The following is a 24,853-nucleotide window of genomic DNA, read 5'->3' on the forward strand; positions in this document are numbered from 1 at the left end:
TCACCTGTTGCACAGCCTGCAGGCACTCGATGAGGGAACAATTTGTGACTTCCATTATTTCTACTTCCTTCAATCTTGGGAGGATTTGGGGAAGGTCTTCATTTTAGCACATTTTAAATGTAATTTTTGTGGTAAAATTAGATGCCTCGTCTGATTTTTGGGTTGGCTTATACTTGATTATATATGGTAATATATCCAGAATTTTTGTCCCTTTTTAATTGTCTTTTTACTATTGAAATATAAGAGTTCCTCATATATTCTGAGTATATGAATTTCCTTTAACACCGGACTTTATTTAAGTGATAAAGGGAATCTGTAAAATGGAGTTAATAGTTAATATCCCATGGGATCGCCATACAGATCAAATAAGCTGATGTCTGTAAGTGCATAGGTGCAAAAAAATACTACTATTGTTGTTACTATTGATACAGCGAGCAAAGGCATAGTGAGTCCCAGATTTCGAGACACCTTTGTTTTCTGGGTTAGCCTATTTGTTATTGTTAAAATTCCAGTTGTTTCCGGATGTAAGGATATACAAAGTCATTGAAGGTTTTCATCCTTACCTTTGTTTCCTGTCAAACAACGTGTGGACACCCCTTTCCTCAGTGGTGGGATTCAAATAATTTAACAACTGGTTTGCTGACTCTAATGAGTTCGGGCAATCATTTTCTTAAGCTCTAAATTTATGTCTAGGACATACATCAAGAAGGTGCCTTGGCTTGAAGGTAAACAAGCGGCCATCTAGCTCAGAAGCAACAAAGCTCACATGGAAGAAGCACACCAGCCTGTGAGATCACAAGGTGTCGAAGGGATCAGGTATCATCAGAACAAAAAATCATATCATTGTGAATGAGGGGGAGTGTGAAGTGGTGACCCAAAGTCCATTTGTAGGCCACTGGACATCTCCTTACAGAAGGGTCTCGTGGAGGAGATGAGCCAGTCAGGGTGTGATATAGCAACAATGAAACATACAACTTTCTCTAGTTTCTAAATGCTTCCTCCACCCCACCCCCTACTATCATGATCCTGATTCTATCTTACAAATCTGGCTGGAACAGAGGATGTACATTGGTACAGATAGGAACTGGAACCACAGGGAATCCAGGGCAGATGATCCCTTCAGGACCAGTGGTGAGAGAGGCGATACTGGGAGGGTGAAGGGAGGGTGGCATGGGAAGGATCTACATATAACCTCCTGCCTGGGGGATAGGCACCAGAAAAGTGAGTGAAGGGAGATCTCGGACCGTTTAAGACATGACAAAATAATAATTTGTAAATTAGCAAGGGTTCATGATGGAGAGTGGAGTAGGGAGGGAGGGGGAAAATGAGGACCTGATGCCAGGGGCTTAGGTGGAGAGCAAATGTTTTGAGAACGATGAGGGGAATGATTATACAAATGTGCTTTACACAATTGATGTATCTATGGATTGTGATGAGTTGTATGAGCCCCTCATAAAATGATTTTTAAAAAAGAAAGAACTATTTCACAATATTGTAATTACATATTGTTTTTGTGATAAAAATATATCTGCCATGGGAAAGCTAAAGTGGAAGATTATACTCAAACTGACAGAACTGAAGAGGGAAAAAAATCGAGCCTTGAGTTGTACATTTGAAGGACTCATGGGCAGAAATACTGATTGGTTCAGGAAGCAGCAGAAGGAGACAGAAGATATGCACGGTCACCAAATCAGAGCAGAACCCGCCACATGTGCTCAAGAACTGATGATACGGAAGGAAGGGGTCCAAGGTGCACTGAAAACATTATTAAAAAACAAGACTTTCCAGAAATTCATGGACTATCAGCTAAAGTGCTCCAACAAGCTGATTTATTTCTTCTATGCCAAGAAACTTGGAAGACGGCTACTTGGTCAAATGACTGGAAGAGATAATTGTTCCCATCCCAAAGGAAAATGATCCAACAAAATGTGGAAATTATCGGACAATATCATTAAAAGCCATGCAAGTAAAATTTTGCTGATGATATTTCAACAGTGTTGCAGCAGTACACCAATAGGGAGCTGCAAGAAATATAGGCCAGATTCAGAAGGGGATGTGGAACGGGATATCATTGCTGACGTCAGATGGATCTTAGATGAAAGCAGAGAACGCCAGAAGGATGTTTGTGTTTTATTGACAGTGCTGAGGCATCCTACTATTCTGATCATAACTTGATAACATCGAGAAGAATGAGTATTCAAGAACATTTCACTTTGATATGTGGTCATGTGTACGTAGCCCGAACCCAGAACAAGGGATTACTGCCTGGTTAAAAATCAGGAAGGTGTGCACAGGGTCATATTATTTCACCATATTTACTCAATCGTTATGCTGAGAAAAAATCTGAGAAAGTAGACTATTCAAAGAAGAACATGACATCAGGCTAGACAGAAGGCTCATTAACAACCTGTGGTATTTCACGGCACAATCACATTTGCTGAACTCGAGGGAGGTGTGTTAGTCTGGGTGGACTAGAGAAACAAGTCCATGGGCACACATATGTGTATAAGGAAGAGGTTTATATACAAGAGCAATGGTACATTAAGAAAACATCTCAATCCGGTCCAAGTCATATATTAGCCCATATGACCAACACCAATCCATAAAGCCGTCCTTCGACTCAGGAAACACATGCAATGACACTGAATGTAGAAGATCACAGGTCATGAGGAGACAGACAGTCTTTGGATCCAGTGGCATTGTAAGCATCTCAGCGCTGTCAGGGGTCTCTGCATGGCTTCCCAGGGCTGCATGAGGGTGGGTCCATGTGTCTTGTAATGGCTCCCAGGGAGTGGCAGAGAGAAGTGTCTCTTGCCTCCAAGGAGGAAGTACTGGATTTCCCAGAATTTTCAGGAAAAGGCCATGCCCACACAGAGGCCTCATTGGCTGTGATCTGATTGACAAGGTAGACTCCACCTCTTCACTCTTAATCCTCAAATTGACAAACAATTGTATATCTAGCACAGGAGGACTGGTACCAGTTATTGATAAGGATGAATGACTGCAGCCTGCAGTTTGGAGTACAACTCACATGTTAATAATTCTCTCACTGCCCTCAAATTGATGCCAACTCATGTGGCCCTATAGGAAAGGGCAGAACGGCCCCTATGGGTTTCCATGACTGTTTATGGGGGTAGAAAGCCCCGTCTTGTGCGGAGCGACTGTAGTTTCAAGGTAAAAAGCAAATGTTTGAGAATGATGAAGGCAACAAATGTACAAATGTGCTTGACACAATGGATGGATGGATGGATTGTGATAAGAGTTGTACGAGGCCCCAGGAAAATGATAAAAAAAAAAAAAGATGCCTACTATCCTCAATTCCATCCCTTTTTGCTGGGTCATCCTTGTTAACTTTAACTCTTCCGTGGAAATTGATCCTGCTCAATTTCTGTATATCTACTAGAATTTTGATAACGTATGTTCTCCTCAGAAATTCTCTATTCCATCTAGGTCAGATTTATTTACATAATGCTATGTGAAGTCGTCATAGTGTTTCTTTATTTTAATCGATTTTCTCTTTATCAGTAGTTGTTTCCCCCTTCCAGTTCTTATTTTGCATTCTGTCTTGGTTAAATTAATTAATAGTTGCTCCATTTTGTTCCCATAAAACCACAACAAACCTAAATGGTCGAACTGCCTCTGTGAGACTGTAACTATTTACAGGAAAAGCCCCATCTTTCTCCCGTGAAGCTGACTGGTAGTTTTGAACTGCTGACCTTGTGGTTTGCAGCCCAATGCATAACTCTACGGTGCCAGAGCTTCCATTTTATCCCCCTCCAAGACTCACTGCCATCATCATAGGACAGGGCCACTGTGAGTTTCTGAGACACATATATATGTATATATATATATGAGATATATATATCTCACCCTATTGGGAACTCATAACAATCCATACATCAATTGTATCAAGCACATTTGTAAATATATTGCTATCAACATGTTCAAAACATTTTCTTTCCTAGCCGAGTGCAGTCTATTGGCCTTCCGACTGTGACCTCAGCTTTAAGTCAAGTACCTTCTCAAAGGGCATGCCTTGGCCTCTCTCGGTAGGGTTAGATTCAAAGTAGGCTCTAGACGGGTTAAGGTCCAGGAGGATGATTATGGAGGGGTTCTCTCCAGGATACTGCTACAGCTCAGATAAGCACAGAGTGATTCTCTCGGAGACATCGGGACCAGCAGGAAGAGCACTGCTCTGCAGCAAAGCTCTGTCTGACAGATGAAAGGAGACTGCTTTAGAACAGGGAAAATGCGCACATCCAGATAGGATAAACAACAATGGTTAGATGCCCAGATACTGAAGGGTAGTGACAGTACGAGCCAGTTCATGAAAATAATTCCATTCAGCCATACCCCAAGACAGACAAGGAACAGCCTAGAGGGGCCCAGGCACAAGAATTCTACTGCAAAAAATCTCTAGCCTGGAGTTCCAACAGCGAGGCACCCAGGACATGGCAGCTTTTACTTCTGTTTAAATTCACCTGGGCTAGTTGGGGCTTCCTAGTGCTAGTGATTCCTACTTAGGGTCCAGATAGTTTATTCTGGGAGGTTCTTTGGGATTCTTTTTCTTCACTTTGCAGGGCTGAGCCATTGCTGCTATTTTGAAGTTCATGATGTAAGTGAACAGAATTTCACTGAGGTTAGGTAGCATAAAATTGACTTTTAATGTTGGGGATGGGAAGAGAAAGAGAAAGAATATACTTACCTAAAAAAATAGTATATTTCTATCCATCCATGCATCCATCTATCTTTCTTTCTATCTAGTCTCCACCAGGGTTCTCTGAGGCAACTATCTTTTTTTTTTTTTTGAGGCAACTATCTTATCTTCATTTTATGGATGAGGAAACTGGCAAAGTCATTTTCCCAAGGGCTCCCGCTAGTCTGCAGAGGCCAGGGGGCTTGCAGTGGTGACCGCTAACCCTGTGCTTTCTGGGTTAGGTGCAAAGGCCTGCGACAGAGCTGACGCTCCACTGGGATACCCTCGTCAATGAGCTGGAGCAAGATCCGGAGAACCTGTGTACTTGTTTACCTCTCTGGGGTGAGTGAAACTTCCAGAGATGACTTGTGCAACATGGCAGCCTCTTCCTTGGCCTGGAAGCTGTGATCTTGCCTAAGGATCTTAAATGTGGAAAACTGAAAGAAGAGCCTGTTTCTTGAATAAGTGTACACCACCAGATGCAGCCCTAGGGAGAGAGGTCACTGGTGGGTGGTGGAAGCATGAGGTCAGAGAAGGGAAAGGTTCTACCAACAAGCCCCCTTGGGCTGGGCCAGGGCCGGAGCTCCTGTCTGGCTTTTTGCCATGGCCCTGGCCAGGAGCCAGCTCAGATGGTGACCACCTTTCTTGGCCCTCTCTAACAGAAGGTGATCTTCTTGTTTCCAGAATTCAGAACTCTGGCCAGTGCCCAGAGGGCCCTGGCCACTCTCAGAGGCAAGGGGTGAAAGCTGAAAGGCAGAGGTGCCCTAACCCCCAGGCACCTCCATGTTCAGAGGTTTGCCTCCGAAATCGAGGAGGCCCCCAGGGCTTGGAATCTCACCCCCACCCTCCAGGTGAGTCAATGTGTGTGTGTGTGTTGGGGTGAAGGGTGGAGGGCGAGCTGACTCTTAGCTTGGCCTTCAGTGGTTTCTAGAAATCAGTCAAAGGAGTCTTTCACAGTGCCCTTAAGCCTTCAGTCTCCCTTTCTGTCCTGGTCCCCATCTTCTTTTGTTCTTCATCTTCTTCCAGCTACATAGTTTTCTCCCAGGTCTCTCCTTCCTTTGCCCCCTTCTACCTGCTGTAGTGTCAGAGTTTTTGTTCTCAAGAGCCTTTGAGGGATCTCAGCAGGTCAGAGTTGGATAGGCCACCAGTGATCTAGTCTAGGGATGGTTTCTGATGGTCACGATGGTCTCCCCTGGTGCCCCTGATATGCATGCACTTGTTTTTCTAACCATCTGTGAAATAGGCAACCACTATCTTGAACCTGTGATCTCAGAAACAGTAGTGCTAATTATTAATTTAAGGGAGAAACGTTAAAAACGAGGCAAAAAATCATAAGGGCACACAGAATGGTGAAGGTAGAACATGAATGAGTGAAGTTGGAAAACCTTAGAATCTTCTCCCACTCTTAGCAGACGAGGAATCGAGGTCAGATGGGAGCCTGGCTTGGTGATGTGGCTCCCCTACGGGACCCACCTGGGCACCACCACAACTGTGTTCCCCTGAGAAGGCCCTCAACTGGCCTGAGATGCCAGGGAGCAGGGGGTTGGGGCTCTCATGGCCCTGGAGTGTGAGGATGAGAGCCACAGCTCCTCCAGAGGGGAGCAGAGGATGCTCTGGTGGAGTATTGACATGTGGTTTTGCTTCCGGGATCTGAAGGTGGATCACCCCAAGGTAGCAGCCTGGTGCTGGGGCTGGAAGATTGGAAAATTTTACCACAAGCTATGGCCAGGCACCCTCTGCCTCATCCTACTGCCAGGAACCAAGAGGTAAGGACTGTGAAGGGTTGTCCCTTTGTGACTGACCCCTGAACTCGTTTCTCTGGTAGAAAGGACATTTTGAAGTCTAGGCACATTATGAAGACTTACATGAGTCATACCTCACTCTTCAGAGCACCTCTGAAACTGGTATTTTATTCTCACTGTGCATTAATGTGTCTGAGTTCAAGAAGCCCTAGTGACGTGTAATGGGTTATGCACCAGGTCTGCTCAGTGGGAGAATGATTGGGCTCTCTCCCCACTCCTGTGAAGATTCACATTGTCAGAAACCGTCAGGGGCAGTTCCACTCCCGCTTGTAGGGGAACTGAGTCAGAACTGACTTGATGGCAGTAAGTTTGTCGTCGGAACAGTACTTACTGCCCCCTTGAGAAACTCAGCACCTCCCATTTTAAAGGCAGAGACCTCAGCTCCTGCAGCCTTTCTGAGACAAGAAGCAGCCAAGTCCTAGGGCAGGGCCAGACTCAAGGATGCTCTACCCTGCCAGCCTACCACGGTCATGGTCCTCTGCTCTGTCCTCCACGACCACTGGTATTGGTTCTAAGAGCGATCAGGACCAGTGTGGCTGCTTCTGCCCGTTCACAGACTTGCTCTGTGGCAAATGGTCAAGCAACTATCCCACTCTGAACTCACTGCCATCAAGCTGATGCTGACTCGTTGTAATTCGAGAGGCCAGGGTAGAGCTTCTCCTGTGAGTTTGAGACTAACTCTTTACTACGGGAGTAGAAAGCACCTTCTCTCTCCGAAGGAGGAGCAGGTGGTTTCAAACCGCTGATCTTGCGGATCGCAGCCCAACGAGTAACCACTATGCCACCAGGGCTCCCATTTTCCCACAGAGGGTCTCAATTTTCCCTTAGTAAAATCAGCGACTTGAAGTAAATCAGTGCTATTTCAAACGGTCTCGCCCTTTCTTTAAATAACGAATTTAAATAATAGAGCATCAAGATGGGCAGTTCTGGGGTAGGCGACTGTGTCTATTAGGGGAGGAGCAACGTGGATGGGGCTTTTCTGAGCATCGTTTGCAAACCACTGGGGGCATTACTTCTAAAAAGTCGCTGACAGTTCTTTCTAGATGGCCACACATCAATGTCTCCATCTAAGCCTGGATGCATGGTTCAGAAAGTCATTTTCTATCACAAACTCCCTGTAACCTGCATGTCAGGGCCATTCACAGAGATGACTACCTACCTGCTGGCCAACTTGAGAGAACTGGTATCACTGAGAAGCTGATGCAATTATTAGGTGTTTACATTGACTCTGTCTCTGGGTTCCCGAGACTGTTGAACTGTTTATGGGAGTAAACAGCTCCCTTGGAGCTGCTGCTGGTTTTGAACTGCTGACCATGCACATCGCAGCCCAAATCATAACCACCACACCACTGGGCTCTTGTGTGGATAGGCTAGCATCAAGAAAGTAAAACGTCACCAAAAGTTGCCAATAACGGAGCCTGGCTGTGAGACAAGCAGACCTGGCCCTCCACAGCTCCCTCGCGACCTGTGTACGGAGAGAGTGACAGCATAGGAAACTAGGTCTTCCTGCTCCCAGGTAGAATCTTTAAGATTGTCATCTGCCACTACGAGTGACCCCAAAGCATGTCAAGTTCAGTGGTCATAGAGGGGGAGGCCTTGGGGAGTGCTGGGCTCAGAGAACATCAGGGCTGAGGGCTGATTTGGGCAAAGGCTCATAGACAGGTGTCAAGTCAAGAGCCAACCCCCTTGGAAGCAGCCAACCCTGTAGTGAGGCAGCCTGGCCTTACCCCTTCCTCTAAGTGACACTTGGATGTCTGCAGCCCCATTGATCAAACCCAGCAGCAGAACCATGCATTTTCCCAATGAGCAAACTGGGAGCTTATCGGACCGCCTCCTCTGGGCCTTGTCGGACAGCAACTGACACCCCAAGGGCAAGGACGCTGCTCAGGAAAAGAACACAGAGAAGAAAGCTTCCTCATGCTAGAGGCCGTACTCAGCCCGTGAATGACTCTTCCCAGTCTGGCCACTGCTGAAATTAATACGGAAAGTATTAGCAACGGCTGCATGTGTCAAACATTTAGTCAACACCAGCACTTTAAATGAGTGAGCCCTACTCTCCACTTAACAAGTAGAGAGAAATGTTCCGACGGAGCAGCATCTCTGAGGTCAGAGTCAGGATTTAAACTCTGATGGGCTTTCGGCCCCCAGAGCTGCTCTTTCAGGCCACAAGGTTCCTGTCCTCCTATCCAGAAAGGCTAGTGCATGGGGGCTGGGACGGCTCTGGGTGTGTCTGCTCACACCTCCAGCACTGCTTCAGTGAGCTGCTTCAGCCGTCCACGTCCCAACAGGGCCTGGCCCCTGAGAGGCGCCGTGATGCACGTGTTCATGTCAAGTGAAGAAAAAAGGAAGCTCCCATTGGCGATTGACCAAGACCGATGACAGATTGCTATGATTGAAACGTGCTTCTGAGCCGTAGCACCTGTATAGCTTCAAGCAGGTTTGTAATATCTGAGTCTGTTTCTCTACTTAAAAAAAAAATCTAATAATTGTACCTACTTCAGTGAGCTCTTTTGAGAATTAAACAAGACAGGCATAGAAAGCGTTCAGTGCATGTCAGTCACTGTTGTTCGGAAGGCCAGCAAAGGTTCTGTGAGGTAGGAATTTAAGCATGTTATAGTTGTATCATTATTGAGCTCATTTGCCCTCAACTGAAATTCGCTCGCCTCATCGGAGCCAGGCTTGCTTCCTGGAAACAGCTTCACTCCACCCTGTGACGCACACAGACCCCAAACACGACGCCTCTAGCTGGTGTGTGTGTGTGTGTGTGTGTGTGTGTGCGCACGCGCACACATGCAGCTGCTCCGGGCCTCTCCATCCAGTGGCTCTCGCAGAAACGACTTGGTGCCCATGAAGGAGCCTAGTTCATTTGGATGACAGGTACAACTGTCCAATAAATGACTATAATTCAAGCTTTCCTCCTCTCGAGACAGGAGGAAGCCAGTTGGTTCGTTCTGTGTGTTCGCAGGTTGATGTGCACAAGTGCCGCAGCAGGTGCTCCAGCCATGCGCACCCCTGCCAGGAAGCCCGCAGCAAAGCCAGCCAGCGCACTGCAGGAAAGTCCTCCAAGGCAAACGGGTTCCCCACGGGCAGGTGCGAAGAGGGAGTTTGGGGTAAAAATGAGCAGAACTAAAAACCTGGCAGCTTCACCAGAGGAAGGTGGAAGTCTCCTTCAGTTTTTCTGCAGCACTGGAAACCCTCCTTAGAGGAGTACCGCTTTCCTCCCAAACGGGGTTTCCGTGCCACCCTCCACCCGTAGGTGGCGCCCTCGCACCAGAACTTCTCACAGGTAACGCGGAGCTCGGAATCCAGTGTGTTCTGCTTGGTGGTCAGCTCCTCCGGTGATAACATTGGGCAGGGCACAGGCACACAGTTCTGAAAAAGAAAGCCTGTGGGTGACAAGAAGAGTCTCCAGCGACAGAGATTCGCAGGAGGTAACTTCACTAGTGGACCCAGCCTGCCTGGCTTTAAATCCAAGCTGTCCTGTTCTTGTGAACTTTAACATGTCTGTTGGGGTCATCGTGTACATAGTTCATAGGATTGTGGTGAGATTATGCACATAGTATTACATACAGGGCTCACAAAATGTGTGCTGTTGTCATGAAGTGGTGAGTGATACAGAACCTACAGTTTGGACCCATTTAATGGGGGGGCAGGCAGTATGCATAACCTTGTCTAGAAGGTTGTAATGCCAAAATGTTAACAGTATTCTCTGGAATTAACATATTGGTTTTTACTAAAACCTTTTCTGAGTGTGGGCTGGATTAAAAAACATTCGGCATCTATTGCGTACATAATTAGAAACTAATTCTACATAAGATTCTCAAGATTGAGCATTTGCCCCCCGGTCTTAAGTATGGCTTCTACAAGACCTGGTCTTCTGGAGAAGTGGATTTGGTTCATCAGGAGGAAAGGCCCCAGGCGTAGTGCCAACCTCACTGAGCTACAAGGCTCTGAGAAACCCATTTCTTTAGGGGCGGACAGGAAAGTGTCCAGGAACTTGGTCCGTCATTCTGCTAACCTTGGCCTACGGCAGTTCCGACCAAGGCCCAGCTCCAATTCTGCCTTTTCCCCAGAGCAACTTAAAACTCGCCCATTAGTTGGATTCCTTTCTGCCCAGCTAAGCTCCCTACAGTGCTTCCTCTCCAGGCTCCAGCACTGGGTACCAAGGAAGGGCTTGCTTTTAGACACATCAGCACTTCAGCTCCATCTCCTGGATATTCTTAGATCAGTCACTTCAACGCCATTTGGGCCCTTTTCTCGGCTTTATAAAACGAGGAAACAGCACTTAAGAATTCATAGAGCTAGTTTGTGGCGGGTGACAGTTGTGAAGTAGACTTCATATGAATCTTTCCCTTTTCTGCGCTTGTTTGTTCACCTTTAATATGGGGACATTAATAACTCGTTAGAATTAGAGAAGACCCTAAAAGTTAAGGACATTTTACCAAAGACCCCTTCCAAATGCAGGCTCAGAGCACAAAGGAGGCTCCCTGCGCCCAGTGCTTTCCGAGGACCGGCCAAAGCAGTGTTTCCTTCCGAATGGGTGGGGCTGGTGGTTTTCCCTTGGGCCCCCAATTCTCTTGAGTGCCACATAGTTTGGAGACTGGACTGAAGCCTCAGTCAGCACGTTGTATAGCCTCAGCCGATGCTCCCACTTGATGGACGCCAAAGCTGCCAACTTGGCCTTCTGACCGACACACATTCCATTCATAAGTGCGTTTGTGCATTCTTCCTCCCACACCCTTCCAGAGAACCAATGCGGGGCTGCCGGCAGCTGGTGGAGAAACAGCTTCTGGGGAACTGTTTTAGGAGGCGGGGTGGGGGGAGGCAATGACAAAGTTTTCACAGAACTCTCAGTGTAGGCTTTGCACATATTCCTCCCTCTTCTGACCTTCCCACCCACCATGGGATTGCCCAGGACACTCGGTGATGCTCATTTTATGTCCTCTCCTTTTTTGCAAATATTTTCCTTTTTTATAAAACTTTTGCTTTTACTTATATATTCATTTCCCCCCCTGAATTTATTATAGAAAACTCATTAATGGATTTATATGAAAACTCCAAGAAGGATAGAATCACATCTAACCCCCCTTCCTAGTACCAGTAACTGCTAGTTTTATAATCTATTGTCATCATTCATTAAGTCATTTTAAATATGTAGCTGTAAAATATCCGAGCATGGTGATGGTTATGATTTCTAAACAAATGCCTTTATTGTTGACACTCAAGTGTCTCCCAAATGCTGCTGTTAATGAGGCCCTTGCACCTATATCTTTGGCAAATTATTTGGGGGTTATATTATTGGGTCAAATGTTATTAACACTTAAAGATACTTAACCCTTACAACGGTTTTTGCCATGTTTGTTAGCATGAGTTTAAAACCTTTCCCAATTTGATATGCAAGTTTTTCACAGGTTTTTCTAATTGAATGCCCTTTAGAATGGGATTTCTCTCTCTCTCTCTCTCACACACACACACCCCACCCCCACCCCACCCGACCCCGTATTCTGGCATGCTGTACTTTTTTCCACACTGAATTTTTAAGGGCCTCTTATGGATTAAGTATAGTTTTGTCCATTTGCCAGTCTTCACTGATCCATAGATCAATTTAAGACCCACTTGACAATGTATTTTTAATTATTTCATTTTTACTTATGCCTCCATTCCCCCCTTGGAATTTGATTTGGCCTATGGTCCTTTCTCCCAAATCCTTAGTAAAGAAGGGAGTCTCCTTTATTATAGAATTCCATGTGTAAGTCGTCCATGTTTTTCTTCTTAGACTAGAGCCATCTATTACATAGCTATTTTCATCTACTACCACTACGCCCCAGATAAGCAAAAGCCTACATGGAGTTGTCATCTGTATGGATTACATAAGTTAAGCATTAGATGCCCTCCTGCTAACTGCATTATTACAGTCCACTAGAACTTTCTCAGTACCCCTAACTTAAAAGAGTCAAGGTCAGGTCAAGGCCTGAATATTGTATTTAGAGGAGTTAGCTAGGCTCCCTTGCTTCTTCCCATGCACACCAACCCTTGGATCGAAGTCAGAACCCAGACCTCAAGGGCACTTCCAGAGCCAACCCAGCCACGTTTCATAAACGGATTTGGGCAGAGGCACGTTTCAGAGACGTGCGCTGCTCCAGACCTCAGCACTGCTGCTGCTGCTAGAGCAATTCCGCTCCTTGTGCACGTGCGCGTCTCTGGTGTGTGGACAAACAGCTAGTCCTCATTTCATTTCAAAGTTAGCTGTAAGCACAGGCCCCAAATATCCTTCCTTCTGCAGTCCCTGTACCTGTTTGCAAGGCCCTTGCTAAACGGGGCTCAGGGGCCACACAAGCTCAAGAGCCAACAGAGTAAGTACATAGTTTGGAGATACAGTTTTTAAGGGGGAGTTGGTAGGTGGGGGGCGGGGAGGGAGTCACCCTTAATTTCCTTCCTGCCCTATGTGATGCTATACTTAGCAATAGAGAAAGCAACATTTTAAATTCACTGAGAAAGTCCCAAAGGTCTGCCCACCACTAGTGAAAGTACCAAGCCTTTTCCAACTCATAATCTAACCCTACCCCTGTATTTACTTTTAGGAGTCCCGACCTGCTAAGCAAAAGGCCAACGGTCTGAATCCACCGATCGTTCCGCAGGAGAAAGATGAAGCTGTCTGCTTCGGTCAAGACTGAAGTAGAAGGCCACAGGAGCAGTTCTACTGTCTGTCGTACAAGGTTGCTATGAGTCACAACCAACTTGAAGGCAGTGACGGTCGAATTAGAAAGATGTCCAAGCCCTCTTCAAACTTAAAAAAATATATATTGTTTTTTTTTCCTCATCCAACCGCTGTACCAACTTTTAGATTTCATTACTTTTCAAAGGTGAGAATTCCATTGTGGCCGACTTAAGGAGATGGCTGGTTAATGGCTTTCCTGGACATAAGCAACTAAACAGGAAAAGTGGATAATGGCTGAGACAGGGGTCATACGTGGTTTACAACAGACTGCTTGGTTGTAAGAAGATGGAGTTCTCAGGCAGGGATCATCCTGCTCCATCAAGTGCAAAGCGGAATTGAGCCCTCAAGAGGGGCAGCACACGTGAGCATGCCGACCTCTCTCCCGAGTTTTCTGTAGGCCCTGCCTTACTTTAAGAACCCACTTCTGGAACTTTATAAGAAAATTATCTTAAGTCTTCACACTGATGGAATTAACATTCTCTTACTGTTACAGAGGAGAAAAGGAAACTCAGGTTTACTAACGTCAAAGGCCGCACAGCGGCACTTCACAGTCCTCTAGAACCAGGTTCACCCTGCCTCCTCCGTCTTACTCACATGCCGTCCATTTTACACAGAACTCAAATTCAATTTGTATTCCCTATGGGAATTAATCTACAAGTTGGTAAGCTGAGACTATGGCCCTGGGAGGATCCAGTTTCTCTTTGCCTGCCAAGTACTGGTACCCCAACAGCCAACCCATGAAATCTTGGTGAGTGGGAGATAACACCCAAGTTTGGAATCCGGATTCCTCTTACTGGATTGGATCATTATATTGGATTATTTTCAAATCCAGTATCATGTTGAGAGATGTTTCTGATGGATAAATCTTGCCCAGAATAAAGTCACCGCCTTTGTCATCGCACATACGACCACCCCAACCTGCCCTCAGAAATGTCAACAGTCAAGTAAACAAATTTATTAAATCCAACAGCAGGTAACTTTCCAAATTAAAAAAACATCAAAAGAAAAAATGTAGACATCAAAGACAAAAAAATGTGTGTAACAAGTTAATAAAAATATTTAAAGGGCCATTTGGAGAGTGCAACAATGCAGAGAATACAAACAACAGTATTGACTTCTGTCAACAACTTTGTACAACCTCGAGAAACGGACACGCTGGTCACAAACCAAGAGGGATCCACAAAGGTGGAGGGTCACATGAGTAGTGTGGACTCATCACCTCAGCGGGTTAAGGCAGGGTATCTGTAGGACCAATTCATCCAGCCCCATTTGCCTATTGCTTCAAATTCCCCTTTGAAACCTAGAATCAGAGTCTTTAGTGCAACAGGTAAGAACAATTAATCACAGATGCAGGGGTCCGAGGACCAGGGTCCGAGGAAAACTTCTCCCAGAGCAAGGAACGAGTGAGTATTAGGGGGAAAACCCATTGCAGCTGCTGAATGGCTTCCTTTGGCAATATCCATGATTTGTGTTGAAAGTAGGGGGAGGGATGGTGGCTGGTGGAACTGGGTGTGAGTGCAGCCTGGGGTTTCAGGAAGGGAAATGAGGACGAGATGCCCTAGCACCTGAAGCAGAACCCATTCCAACTATCTTGGCTTCTACCATCTTGTTTCATTTCAAAAAGGAGGGAAAAAACACTGCTGAACCTCAAAAAGACACACTCCCGGTTCATGCTAAAGTGAATACGAGAGAGGGCTTCAAAAAGTTGATGGAAAAGTTCCATTATCTTTAGATTCAATTTTTCCACCAACTTTTAAAATTCTCCTTGTAAGAATTAGGTATTATAAATTACCATGGGAATAAACTCTGGAAGGCGGGTGGGGACTCCTCCATTTGACTCAGAGAAGTGGAGCATCAGTGTTGGCATGTCCTCAGCTGAGTTCCAAGTACCACCCTTCGACTGTAAAACAGAATGGCCGCACCAGCTGTTTAAACAAGAGACTGCTGGATCCCCTTAAGGAAGACCTTTGTCAGTTACCAAATGTTCAAGTATTCGCTAGTCAAACAGAAACAGAGGGAAAGTGGCAAAGCAGGTGACAATACCACATCCCAGACAGCAGCAGCTTCCTTCCAACCCTCGCTTCATCGGGGCCTGCCTTGGGACGTCCTTCCCCTAATGCTAAAGATGGCAAACTGAAAGAGCTGTTTGGGATGTTCTTCTTTCATACAAGTCCTTGCCCCACCGCTCCCCCGAGGGTTTGCTACAATTTGGCATAGGATACCAAGGTCATCCAATCCACTGCGGAGTCCCCTCCGCTGCAGCCTCTGGCACTGAGGACTGACTGTGGGCCCCAGGCCCCGGGAGATGCCATCAGCACTGTTCCAGAGACCACTTAATAGCGTGCTGCTGCTGAATTCTTTCTCCTCAGGGCGAGTTCAAGGCTTCCTGGGGGAAGTTTAACATGGAACATTCCCAATGAGACTTGCTTGGACCTGGGGCCTTGGTCAAGCATAGATCTTTATTCAATTCTAGATTATTTTTCTTTTTCTTGTCAGAAGGGTAGGCATGGGGCCTTGGACCTAACTTAGAATGTAGCCAGATCTGGCAGCCATGAGAGGACAGCTACTGGGGCAGCCAGCTGAAGCAATGCAGCGCCATTACAAGGGGTGCAGTTAAAAGCGATACATTCAGAGTTGGCAGGGTGGGGGAAAGCGAGTCAATGAAGCAACACTTCATCTCATACCAGCTTTCTAATAAATTGCTAGAGAAAATAACAGCTCACAAAACCATTTGCCCCAAAGCAAGCAATTTCCCAACACACATGCTATTTTGTTGAGGTACCCCTCAGATGTTGGCTTTTAAACTTCCTGCATCTCCACACCACTCTGGAGTCTCACTGCCAGTGTGAAAGGTGTAGGACTCGCCCGAGGGGTGTGCATCTGGCTTCTTCCACAGAATTACTGACCCGTGAAGAACAAAACTTGTCCTAGGTTCAGAGGAACAGGGCATTTTATTGCCAGAAGTTTAACTGAAAATACTACACATACCTCACCTCGGATCCCTTTGCTGAAAAGCTTCTGCGTTTCCTTGGCCATGACAACGTCGTGCTTTGGCCCAGAGCTACTAGAGAAACTGGCACGCCCGGGAGGTGAGTGATCATCAGGGAACCAAAGGAGGAGTGTTTCTGTCTGATCAGCTCCCATTCTGACTTCTCTAGGTGGATCATAAAAAACATCACAACACGCTCTGCTGAAGGGTTCCTTGGCTGGGAAGGAAGTCCATGGGGGGTGCAAAGGTGCTTGGCAGCTGCCCAAGAGGTGGGAAGCAGAGTCCACCTAGCGTTGACTTGGTCTATGTTGGAAAAAGAAGCCCCTGAAAACTCTGTGGAGCACAGTTCTACTCTGACAATGGCCCGGAGTCGGAATTGACTCAACACTTGTTTGGGGGCAGATTGTGTGCACACACACAAATGTGTGTGTTAATAGCTTAAAAACAAAAGATCTACCTACTGTATAGTCCACCTAATGTACAGAACGAAGGATCCCTGTTGGTGACACATATAGGTATTAACGAAAGGTCTGTGGTTCAAAGCCACCAAGTCCTGCTCCTTAGCAGAAAGATGTGGTTGTCTGTTCCTGTAAATATTATAGTCTTGGAAACACTGTGGGGCAGATCTACTCTGTCTTATAGGTTGCTGTGAGTCAAATCTATGGGTTTTAATGCATGGAATGCCTTCTGATAGGCTGGGGGGAATCCAGTCCCTTTGGCATCCTCCACCTCGTGTACTTTCCCCCTGGACACCCTTCAGACCTGGGTCAGAAAGAACCTTCGCTAGCTAGGAATAACCTGTCTTCCCCTCAGTCAACCCCCGGCCACTCCAGAAAGGAGAAGAACCTGGGGTGCAGAATGGTTCCGTGAGGCGGAGGTCTCTTTTAAGACCTCACACTCAACACTTGACTACAGCTGAGGTCAGACCTGCTGGGGCCCCAGGAGACTCTCTTACACAGGAACGACTGACTCAGTGAGAACAAAGCAGGCACCTGGCCCGAGACTCTCTTCAGCTTCTAACGACACTGCCTTTGTGGTGGACTTTAACGCTTCCCATCTACTCCTCTAGCAGGGACCACTGCCAGGGTTGGAGCTGCAAAAATAAAATAAAAACTCAAGTCCCGAGTACATTCTCTGTTCATGTCTGCAACAGCGGAGGCCCACAGCTGTAAGCATGAAGGCGAGCAGTCCCAGCGCAAGATGGAAAACACCTACTTGGGGTAAGGCGGGAGTTAGGAGAGCAACCTCCAAATGACGAATCCTCATGGCCTCCGGAGTATAAATATTGTTACAAGATTTTATTTAAAAGATTCTCTTTTCAATGTGTTCCCAAGTGTCGGAAGGTGAACTGTGTAAGTTCCTGCCAATCGGCACAGCTTTTCCAGGACATGTTTTGTTTTTTTTAATTGAAAAATAACCCGAGGCCCCACTACTGAAACTAGGCATGGGCCGGAATCGGCTCCTCGGGTCCCCGTGTGGCAGTCTGGCCAACGTTGGCCTTGCGGAGCCGGTGCATAAAGGAGTTTGGGGCACTCTATCTTAAAAGGAAAGGCTAAGAAAATTCACCTCATTTAGTGAAAATGGTCCAAATTCAAATTCAAAAGCCTCCTTCCTTCTGGTGTTCCCTGGTGCTCATCTTACTCTGTCATCTACTGAAGGCAGCTCCCTCTTTGACGGTCAGTTTTAGCAGGCAAAGGAACAATTGACTATCAATACATATATGTGTATATATATATTTTATATAGGTAAAATATATACATATATAATATATGTATATATGCATATTTGGGGGCGGGGAGGAGAGGAGGGTCATGTAAACCTAAACAGTCATCACACTCCCCCCAGTGAGCCTGACTGTAACAGAACAGGTAATAAATCACTCCTGGGGCTTCAGTGACAACATGGGTGCAGCAGAAGGGGAGCGGGCACACGGTCAACCATTAAATACATGTCGTAAGTTGGTTTGGCAGAGCTCAGGCAGCCCCAGGTTTCTGCACTTGCCAGACAAGTAAGCTAATAATATGCAAAGAAAAAAAATAACAAAACAACAGTACAAAATTTCAAGCAGAGCTCCATACCACAGTTTTTTTTTTAAGTCAGCTGGCCGGCAGGCAGAGTTTTCCAACCACCAGGAACAGGAACTTTGGCTCCATGTCAAATTAAAAAAAGCAGGAGAAGAAAGTATTTCCACTTACAACATGAAAACACAGAAACTTCATCAAAGAACAAAAACTACCAAAGAAGTCTACTTCCAGCAAAACTGAGGTAGCGCTGCTTCTCTGCGTCCGATGCTTCAGTGGTTCTCAGTACGGTGCGCTTAAACAAAAACTGCTCGCTTGCCTGGCAGGGGCAGCATATTGGTGGGTAAACGCAACATGAAATGCAATAGAGCAACAAAGGAATGAGCAAGAAGTGAGGGCAAGAAGGGTTTCCGATAAATTAGCTTGGAGGGGGGTTGTCAACAGACGGCAAAAGCTCCCCCAGAGCTTTGAATTGTCTGGGAATTAATGCAATGTGGTTAACAGTTAACACTGCAATTCAACTTGGCGTAAATCTCTAAAACAGAATTATAACCTAAATTCAACCATGTAAACAGCACTACACAAAGTACAGACCTGCCCTGAAAAACAGAATATGCAAAACTGAGACCTGGCACTGGGTCGTTCTTTTTGTTCATTCAACCTAACCGTCCCAGCCCCCATCCTGCTCTACACCCTAACCCCCAACCCCAAATCTAATTTGTGCAAGAAATGGCAGGCTTCTTCTATCTGAAGGCTTCAAAAAACGATACACAACATGTAGCCAGGTTCAAATATTTTGGGGTACCCCTCAAATTAAAGAAATAACCAAAAATAACCAAAAAATGAAGAAAGTGCCTAAAACATGATACAGCATTTTAGAGCCCTTTCAGATACAAGGCAGAGAAAGGTGTAAAGTAGAAAATATCCGGATCTTCAGTAATTTCCAGAAAAGTCAAACTCCTCCGTTGGCTGCAGGGCAGCGGACAGATCCTTGGTGCTGCTCCTGGCGGAGCCGCTAAGTCTGCTCCTCAGGACACAAGCCCCGGGGCCCTGAGCTGAACACACTACTCCCTTTCTCTTCTCTTTCCCTCCGCTCCATTTCCCACTCCACAAAGGTATCAAAGAGACTTGGCCAGGCCTCGTCTTCGCTGTAGTTGCTGAGGTCGGGGCCAATCACCTGAGTGAAGTTGAGGAACATGTTCCAGGTGTCCCGGGAGATGCCCTTGATCCCCGAGGGGTTCTCTGTGAGGAAGTGCAGCCACTGGTCCAAAACGGGAGGATTGTTCTGGGTAAAGACTAGTCTCCACAGGGCAATGGCTATTTCCCGATGCAGCGACCGCTGCCCTTCTTCCGAGTCCAGGCCAAACTGAAATGTAAACCGGTAGAGATCCTTGAACTTGTCCTCTTGTTTGGCTTCAATTAAGAGGCTGGGGAACCGCGCACAAATCCCATCAATGCTGTCTGCACTTATTGCTTTGCAGCCATCAAAAAACTCTTTCCTGCAACAGGAAGGGAGTACAATTAGAAATGATTGTAAGCAACATCACTTTGTAAGCACCATAATTAAGAGCAAGGGTTTGGGGCAGGACAGTCTCAATTTGAAGTCTAACCCCAGTACTAATTAGTCCTATTTCCTTGTCAAATTGTAAAAAGAGTTCATATTGTTTTGATAAGGACTAAACAGTTAATAGAAACTAAGTGCTCCCCACAGTGCCTGGCACATGTGGGGATGAGTGATGATGGTCCTTTCATTTATTCACTCATCCTGCCTTCCACCAGAGCTAGGCCTGTTCCATTCTGCCGTGGTGAATAAGCTGCAGATGCTCCCCACAGCCTCTTCCTGCTTCCTTCTGGTTCCTGGTGGGCTGTTTACTAGGGGAATGGATGGTTTTTGTTACGCCCAAGGGAGAGCTCTGGAGTCAAAGATTCTGGATGGATCTGCTTAACTCTACCACCAATCATCAAAATTTTGTTACTAGAAAAACAAAAATTGTACATATGTTTTAAAGTTTTATATATAGCACTTTTCTGTTTACAAAGTGGCTCACAAGGACCATTTATTCAGACTGCTGAAGAAGCGAGGGTCTGAGGTCAACTACACAAAGTGAGGGTCTGAGGTCAAGCACACAAATTGCAACATGTGCAGCCAGTTCTGATTCACAAGTCAGTGTTATGCATACCACACAGTGGAGTGAGCCTGCCCCGTCGTCTGCCATAAACCAATGGATAGGGACGAGGAAGAGGTCCCCAGCGACTGCTTGGTGACTGTAGTCAGGATTTCTGGCACATAGACTACATGGCCCACAGCACCGGCACGTGGCTTTGTGGAGAAATGCAAGTGCACACCCAAAGGCACTCACTGTAGTGATACTCACTGTCTCCTACATGTGATGCCAGGCCCGCAGCTGTCAACATGCTTAAGGAGAAATGCCCCCACAGGTTTACCAAGACTGTAAGCTTTATGGAAGCAGACCATCACACCTTTTACCCACAGAGCAACTGGCAGGTCCAAATCATTGACTTTCCAGTTAGCAGCCAATTGAGTAACCAGTACGCTATCAGCACTCTGGCTCATGGATAGGCATGCAATGAATAGAGAGGACGGGAATGAGTAAAAAACAGTCTGAAACAGCACAGGGCTGGACAGCAGCTCAGCATGGGGACACCCTGGATTACTCCTCTTCTAAGTTCAGCCCGAAGCTGTCCGTGCCCAGTTACTCAGACACTGCCTGTTACTATGGCAAAAGCTGCCAGAAATTTGACCCACAAATTAAGCAAAGGCTCATTTTATACCAAGAAACTTGAGGTCCACATGAGAATCGGACACAAAGCTTGTCAAGATGCAAAGGCTTGGACCCCCTGGGATTCCTATTCCTACCACAGAGACAGGTACACATTAAAAACAAAAACTCTTAAGGGAGTCTCTGGAGGAGAACATGACTTAGCTCAAAGAATTTAAGCTTTATAGTAAGTGGTCAAAAAAGAATAAAGACTTACCCAAACCCCTATGAATCCAACCCAGTTATATCCTAGGTGGGCACAACTGCCCAATGGTGTGTTCTTTCCTCCTTGGCTCACCTGGTGGACATGAACTATTTGTGACTAACCTGGTGAATTTGCACATGGTAGCAGCCTGGAACTTCCAAGCCAAGAGCAGCACTCGAAATTCTGTGGGGTCGACACACAGGTCATTGCAAAAGCGCTCCATGCCTTCCTCCAAAATTGCATCCTCCCGCTCGTCCTTGTAGCGCCTGAACAGTTCTTCCAACCTCTGCAAGGAAGACTCCTCGGCCTTGGACTTCGGCTCCCTCCCAGCATCTCCTGAGGACGTTGGCAGCTGGAAGGCCTCAGTGGCAGCCTCCGTTTTCTTGGTCCCATTAACGAGAATATCCCCGCCTGGCTTGCCGCAGGCTGGCACTTGTTCCTCACGATGGCCTGCGCTCCGCCGGCTGTGGGATTTGCTGCTGGGGTCACGGTCTCCATTCTTGCTGCCCAAGGTTGACGAGGGATTCTTACATTTGGTGACACACTGGCCCATGGTGCTGGTGGCCTAGCCTCTAGAGTGGCCCCCTCAGGATGAGATGTCCTCGTATGTGCCTCAACATGCCATCAGCTGGAGGAGCCAGCCAACCTGGAGGGAAAGCAGAGCACAGTCACATCGAGCCAGCGAAGACACAGCATGGATGCTACCCTCCTTGGCTGCCCTCTGGTGCGCCAGGCCTTCTTAATGAGCCAACAAAACACCAAGGGAGATGCCCTTAGTGCCCGCCAACCATCAACTCCCTCGTTTGCCAGCTCCATACCTCCATCTTCAGGATGCAGTTTGCCAGTGACAAGGGCACACAAGGAGAATGAGGAGGGGAAATTCTTGCAATCCTGAAGGTAACATTTGCCACAGAGAGGTTGATTCATGCCAGAACACATTGAGGAAGAGCAGTTTGGCCAGAAAATAGTAGAAAGTACATCTTTCTACTTGCCATCACGTAAGAGTTAGTTAAATTCCTAGCCCCTAACGTCAGAATCCCCAGGGTTCCTTTTTAAGTAGGATTTCTCAGAAGAAAAGGATAGAATATCCAGGATAATATACGAGGGGCTCGCTCCACAGGCCTGTAGATGAACGGAAGGAAAGGCTGTAGGGAAGTGAGCTTTGGTGTGGCTGAGCACGGCCATGCTCTTCTGGCTTGCGCACTAGCTCATTTCCACATGTAACACAGGACTTGCTCCGTGGCCTTGGACGTCCGAGGCCCTGACATCATGCCACCTTTGTCTTTCTCTGGAGATGCAAAGGAAACTAGAGTCTGGCCTCACCACTGCCCAATACTTCAGCCCACTAAGTAGCCCCTTAACTAAAAATGCTGTTATTAACCATTGTAAGAAGTTCTTGTATTGCTCTGGGTTAAGCACTGGGCTGCTAACCTCCGGGTTAGTGGTTCAAAACCTCCAGTCTACCCAAGGGAGAAAAATGAGCTTACCTGCTCCCTTAACGATTTTGGATCACTACGAGTTGGAATCAACTCCAAAGGCAGCAGGTTTGGTTGGGGTTATGTTACTATCGTATTACCATCACAGAGTACTGAAAAGCTAGGATGTTATTTTGAGGACTAAGATGCGCCTGACCCAAGCCATGATATTTCCCATGGCCTCATATGCATGTGATAGTTAGACACAGAATAAGGAAGACTGAAGAAGAAACATGGCACTGATGAAGAATATTCAAAGTACCATGGACGGCTACAAGAATAAATACATCGGTCTTGGAAGAAGTACAGCCAGAGCTCCTTGGTGGCAAAGATGACAAGATTTCATTTTACCTCCTTTGGATGTGTTTTCAGGAGACCAGTCCCTGAAGGAGGACGTCCTGCTCAGTAGAGGGTCAGTGGAAAAGACACCATGGTCAAAGTGACATCGTGGCTGCAACCATACATGTGCTCCAACATGGCAACAGCTATGAGGCCGGCCGGCACGGGACTGACTGGGCAGTGGCTCATCCTGATGGCACCTAACAACAACCATCACAGAGCTGGCAGCCTTCTCCTTTGGGCTTTCGGAAACTTGCGGCGGGGGGGGTGGTATTTCAGGTTAGTGGTCTGTGCCCAGACAATGGCAAACTTGCCAGTGGGCTGAAGGCAGGGCTGAAAAGGTAGCGGCAACTGCCGGGAGTCAACCCTGAGTCAGTGAGCTCCACAGGGGCAGGTTTAATCCACCTGTGGTGGGAGAATCCCAGGAGTCAGCAACAGCACCTGAAGAGGCCTCTCCCATAAGCACCTACCCAGGCTCATGTGGAGTACTGCATGGACACAGGGTTGCCAACCTCACCCCACCCCCCACACCCAATGCCAAGTCGCACATCCTGGGTGTGGAAACTCCTGTGAGCAGTGTAATTGGCCAGACACCCTACAGCCCCGAAAGCTCCTGTACCTACGAGAATGGCCAGAAGAGCGCCATTCAAAAGGGATGGGTGCCAGGGCTGTCTGCTGCCTCGAGGAGAGAGTTTGTGAAGAGGAGGAAGGGTTCAGGGACAGGGATTGTGGAGAGTGAATGAAGGCTCTCGGCCCAACACTACTCCCCCAGCCCCCTTTCCATGAGTGGAGCCCCAGTTGGGGCAACCATCGCCTAGCCCCTCCCTCTTCTCTCCCTCAGGCAGGGAGAGTGAGAGCTGGAGCTGATGATGCCCAGGCCAACTCCTTGGCATGTGGCATGTGGGGAAGCCACCTGGCTGTTCCTTTCTCCCCTCAGAGCAGTGCTGGCAAAGTAAGAAAGTATAAGCCCATCATTATGGGGCCAGAGTTCTTTGGGGCAGAAAAGGAATGTGGGATCTTGCAGGTGGCCCCACACTTCGCATGCAGCTCAGAGCAGATGAGGTGAGGGGGTGTAATGTGGGAAAGTGGGGGTGGTGCACAAAAGCAAGTGAAGCCCCTGATAGTAACCTGAGAACTTAGTGGTTGCAGGAGAGGGCAGTAAAAGAGAAAACCACCTATGAAAGACACTGCCATCTTTGGTCTCCTACTCTGGCCCTGTGAGATCAAGCCCCTGGCCTCCAGCGAGACCCACCTAGTTTCTAGAGACTGGTGCTGGAAGCTGAAATCACTGGAAGGACAGAGTCCTGCATGGTGACTGGAGACCCCAAGTGGAAGTCAGAATACACCGGTCAGGAACCAACAAGCTGGAGCCCTCGCTCTGGTTGGGAACAGTCTGGTCTTCGGAAACCCTAAGGTGTTTTTCCAGGCCATCTCCCTTGGCAGAATACATCTAGGGTGGATTCGCTGTGGGAAAACTGAAGTCACAGTAGTGAGAAGACCCTGGACCCTACCATCCCAGTTAGGACTGTTAGGAGACACCTGGCCCATATCAGACGGTGTCCAACCTGGCTCGTGTGTTCGTTAGCATGCCTCTAGCCTATAGATCTCCAAACGTATTTGGTCTACCACCCCCTCGGGGGGTGGGGTGGGAATTACTCAGTGCCCTCCTGGCAATTTGTACTGTAGCCCATAATCCAGGATCAGGTGTAGGTCTCTGTAGCCACGCTATACCATTCTAGCTGCCACCCGGCACCACCACCCGCTTTGGGAAACACTGCTCTCGCTCCATATGCGCAGGACTAGGAAGGGCAGTAATGGGCGCCAACAC

The 24,853-nt window shown here is 47.1% G+C and overlaps 2 protein-coding genes across 2 annotated transcripts in view; one reads left to right on the forward strand and one right to left on the reverse strand.

Annotated features, from left to right (window-relative positions):
- Positions 1–17,429, forward strand: part of REXO5 (RNA exonuclease 5) — a 33,596-nt gene extending 16,167 nt beyond the window's left edge. The window contains 6 exon segments of the mRNA XM_075528107.1: positions 4,939–5,148; positions 5,362–5,480; positions 5,482–5,547; positions 6,319–6,462; positions 14,521–14,543; positions 17,359–17,429. Of these exon segments, the coding sequence (XP_075384222.1) occupies positions 4,939–5,148; positions 5,362–5,480; positions 5,482–5,547; positions 6,319–6,462; positions 14,521–14,543; positions 17,359–17,429 (633 nt within the window).
- DCUN1D3 (defective in cullin neddylation 1 domain containing 3) overlaps positions 14,157–24,853 on the reverse strand; it is a 57,193-nt gene continuing 46,496 nt past the window's right edge. Inside the window, exons 2-3 of the mRNA XM_075564592.1 lie at positions 21,334–21,857; positions 14,157–19,725 (exon numbers count right to left, since the gene is read on the reverse strand). Of these exons, the coding sequence (XP_075420707.1) occupies positions 19,242–19,725; positions 21,334–21,764 (915 nt within the window). The 5' untranslated portion in view covers positions 21,765–21,857 and the 3' untranslated portion in view covers positions 14,157–19,241. The remainder of the gene's footprint in view (positions 19,726–21,333; positions 21,858–24,853) is intronic.

Source organism: Tenrec ecaudatus, chromosome 12 (genome assembly GCF_050624435.1).
Source record: "Tenrec ecaudatus isolate mTenEca1 chromosome 12, mTenEca1.hap1, whole genome shotgun sequence".
Classification (NCBI taxonomy): domain Eukaryota; kingdom Metazoa; phylum Chordata; class Mammalia; order Afrosoricida; family Tenrecidae; genus Tenrec; species Tenrec ecaudatus.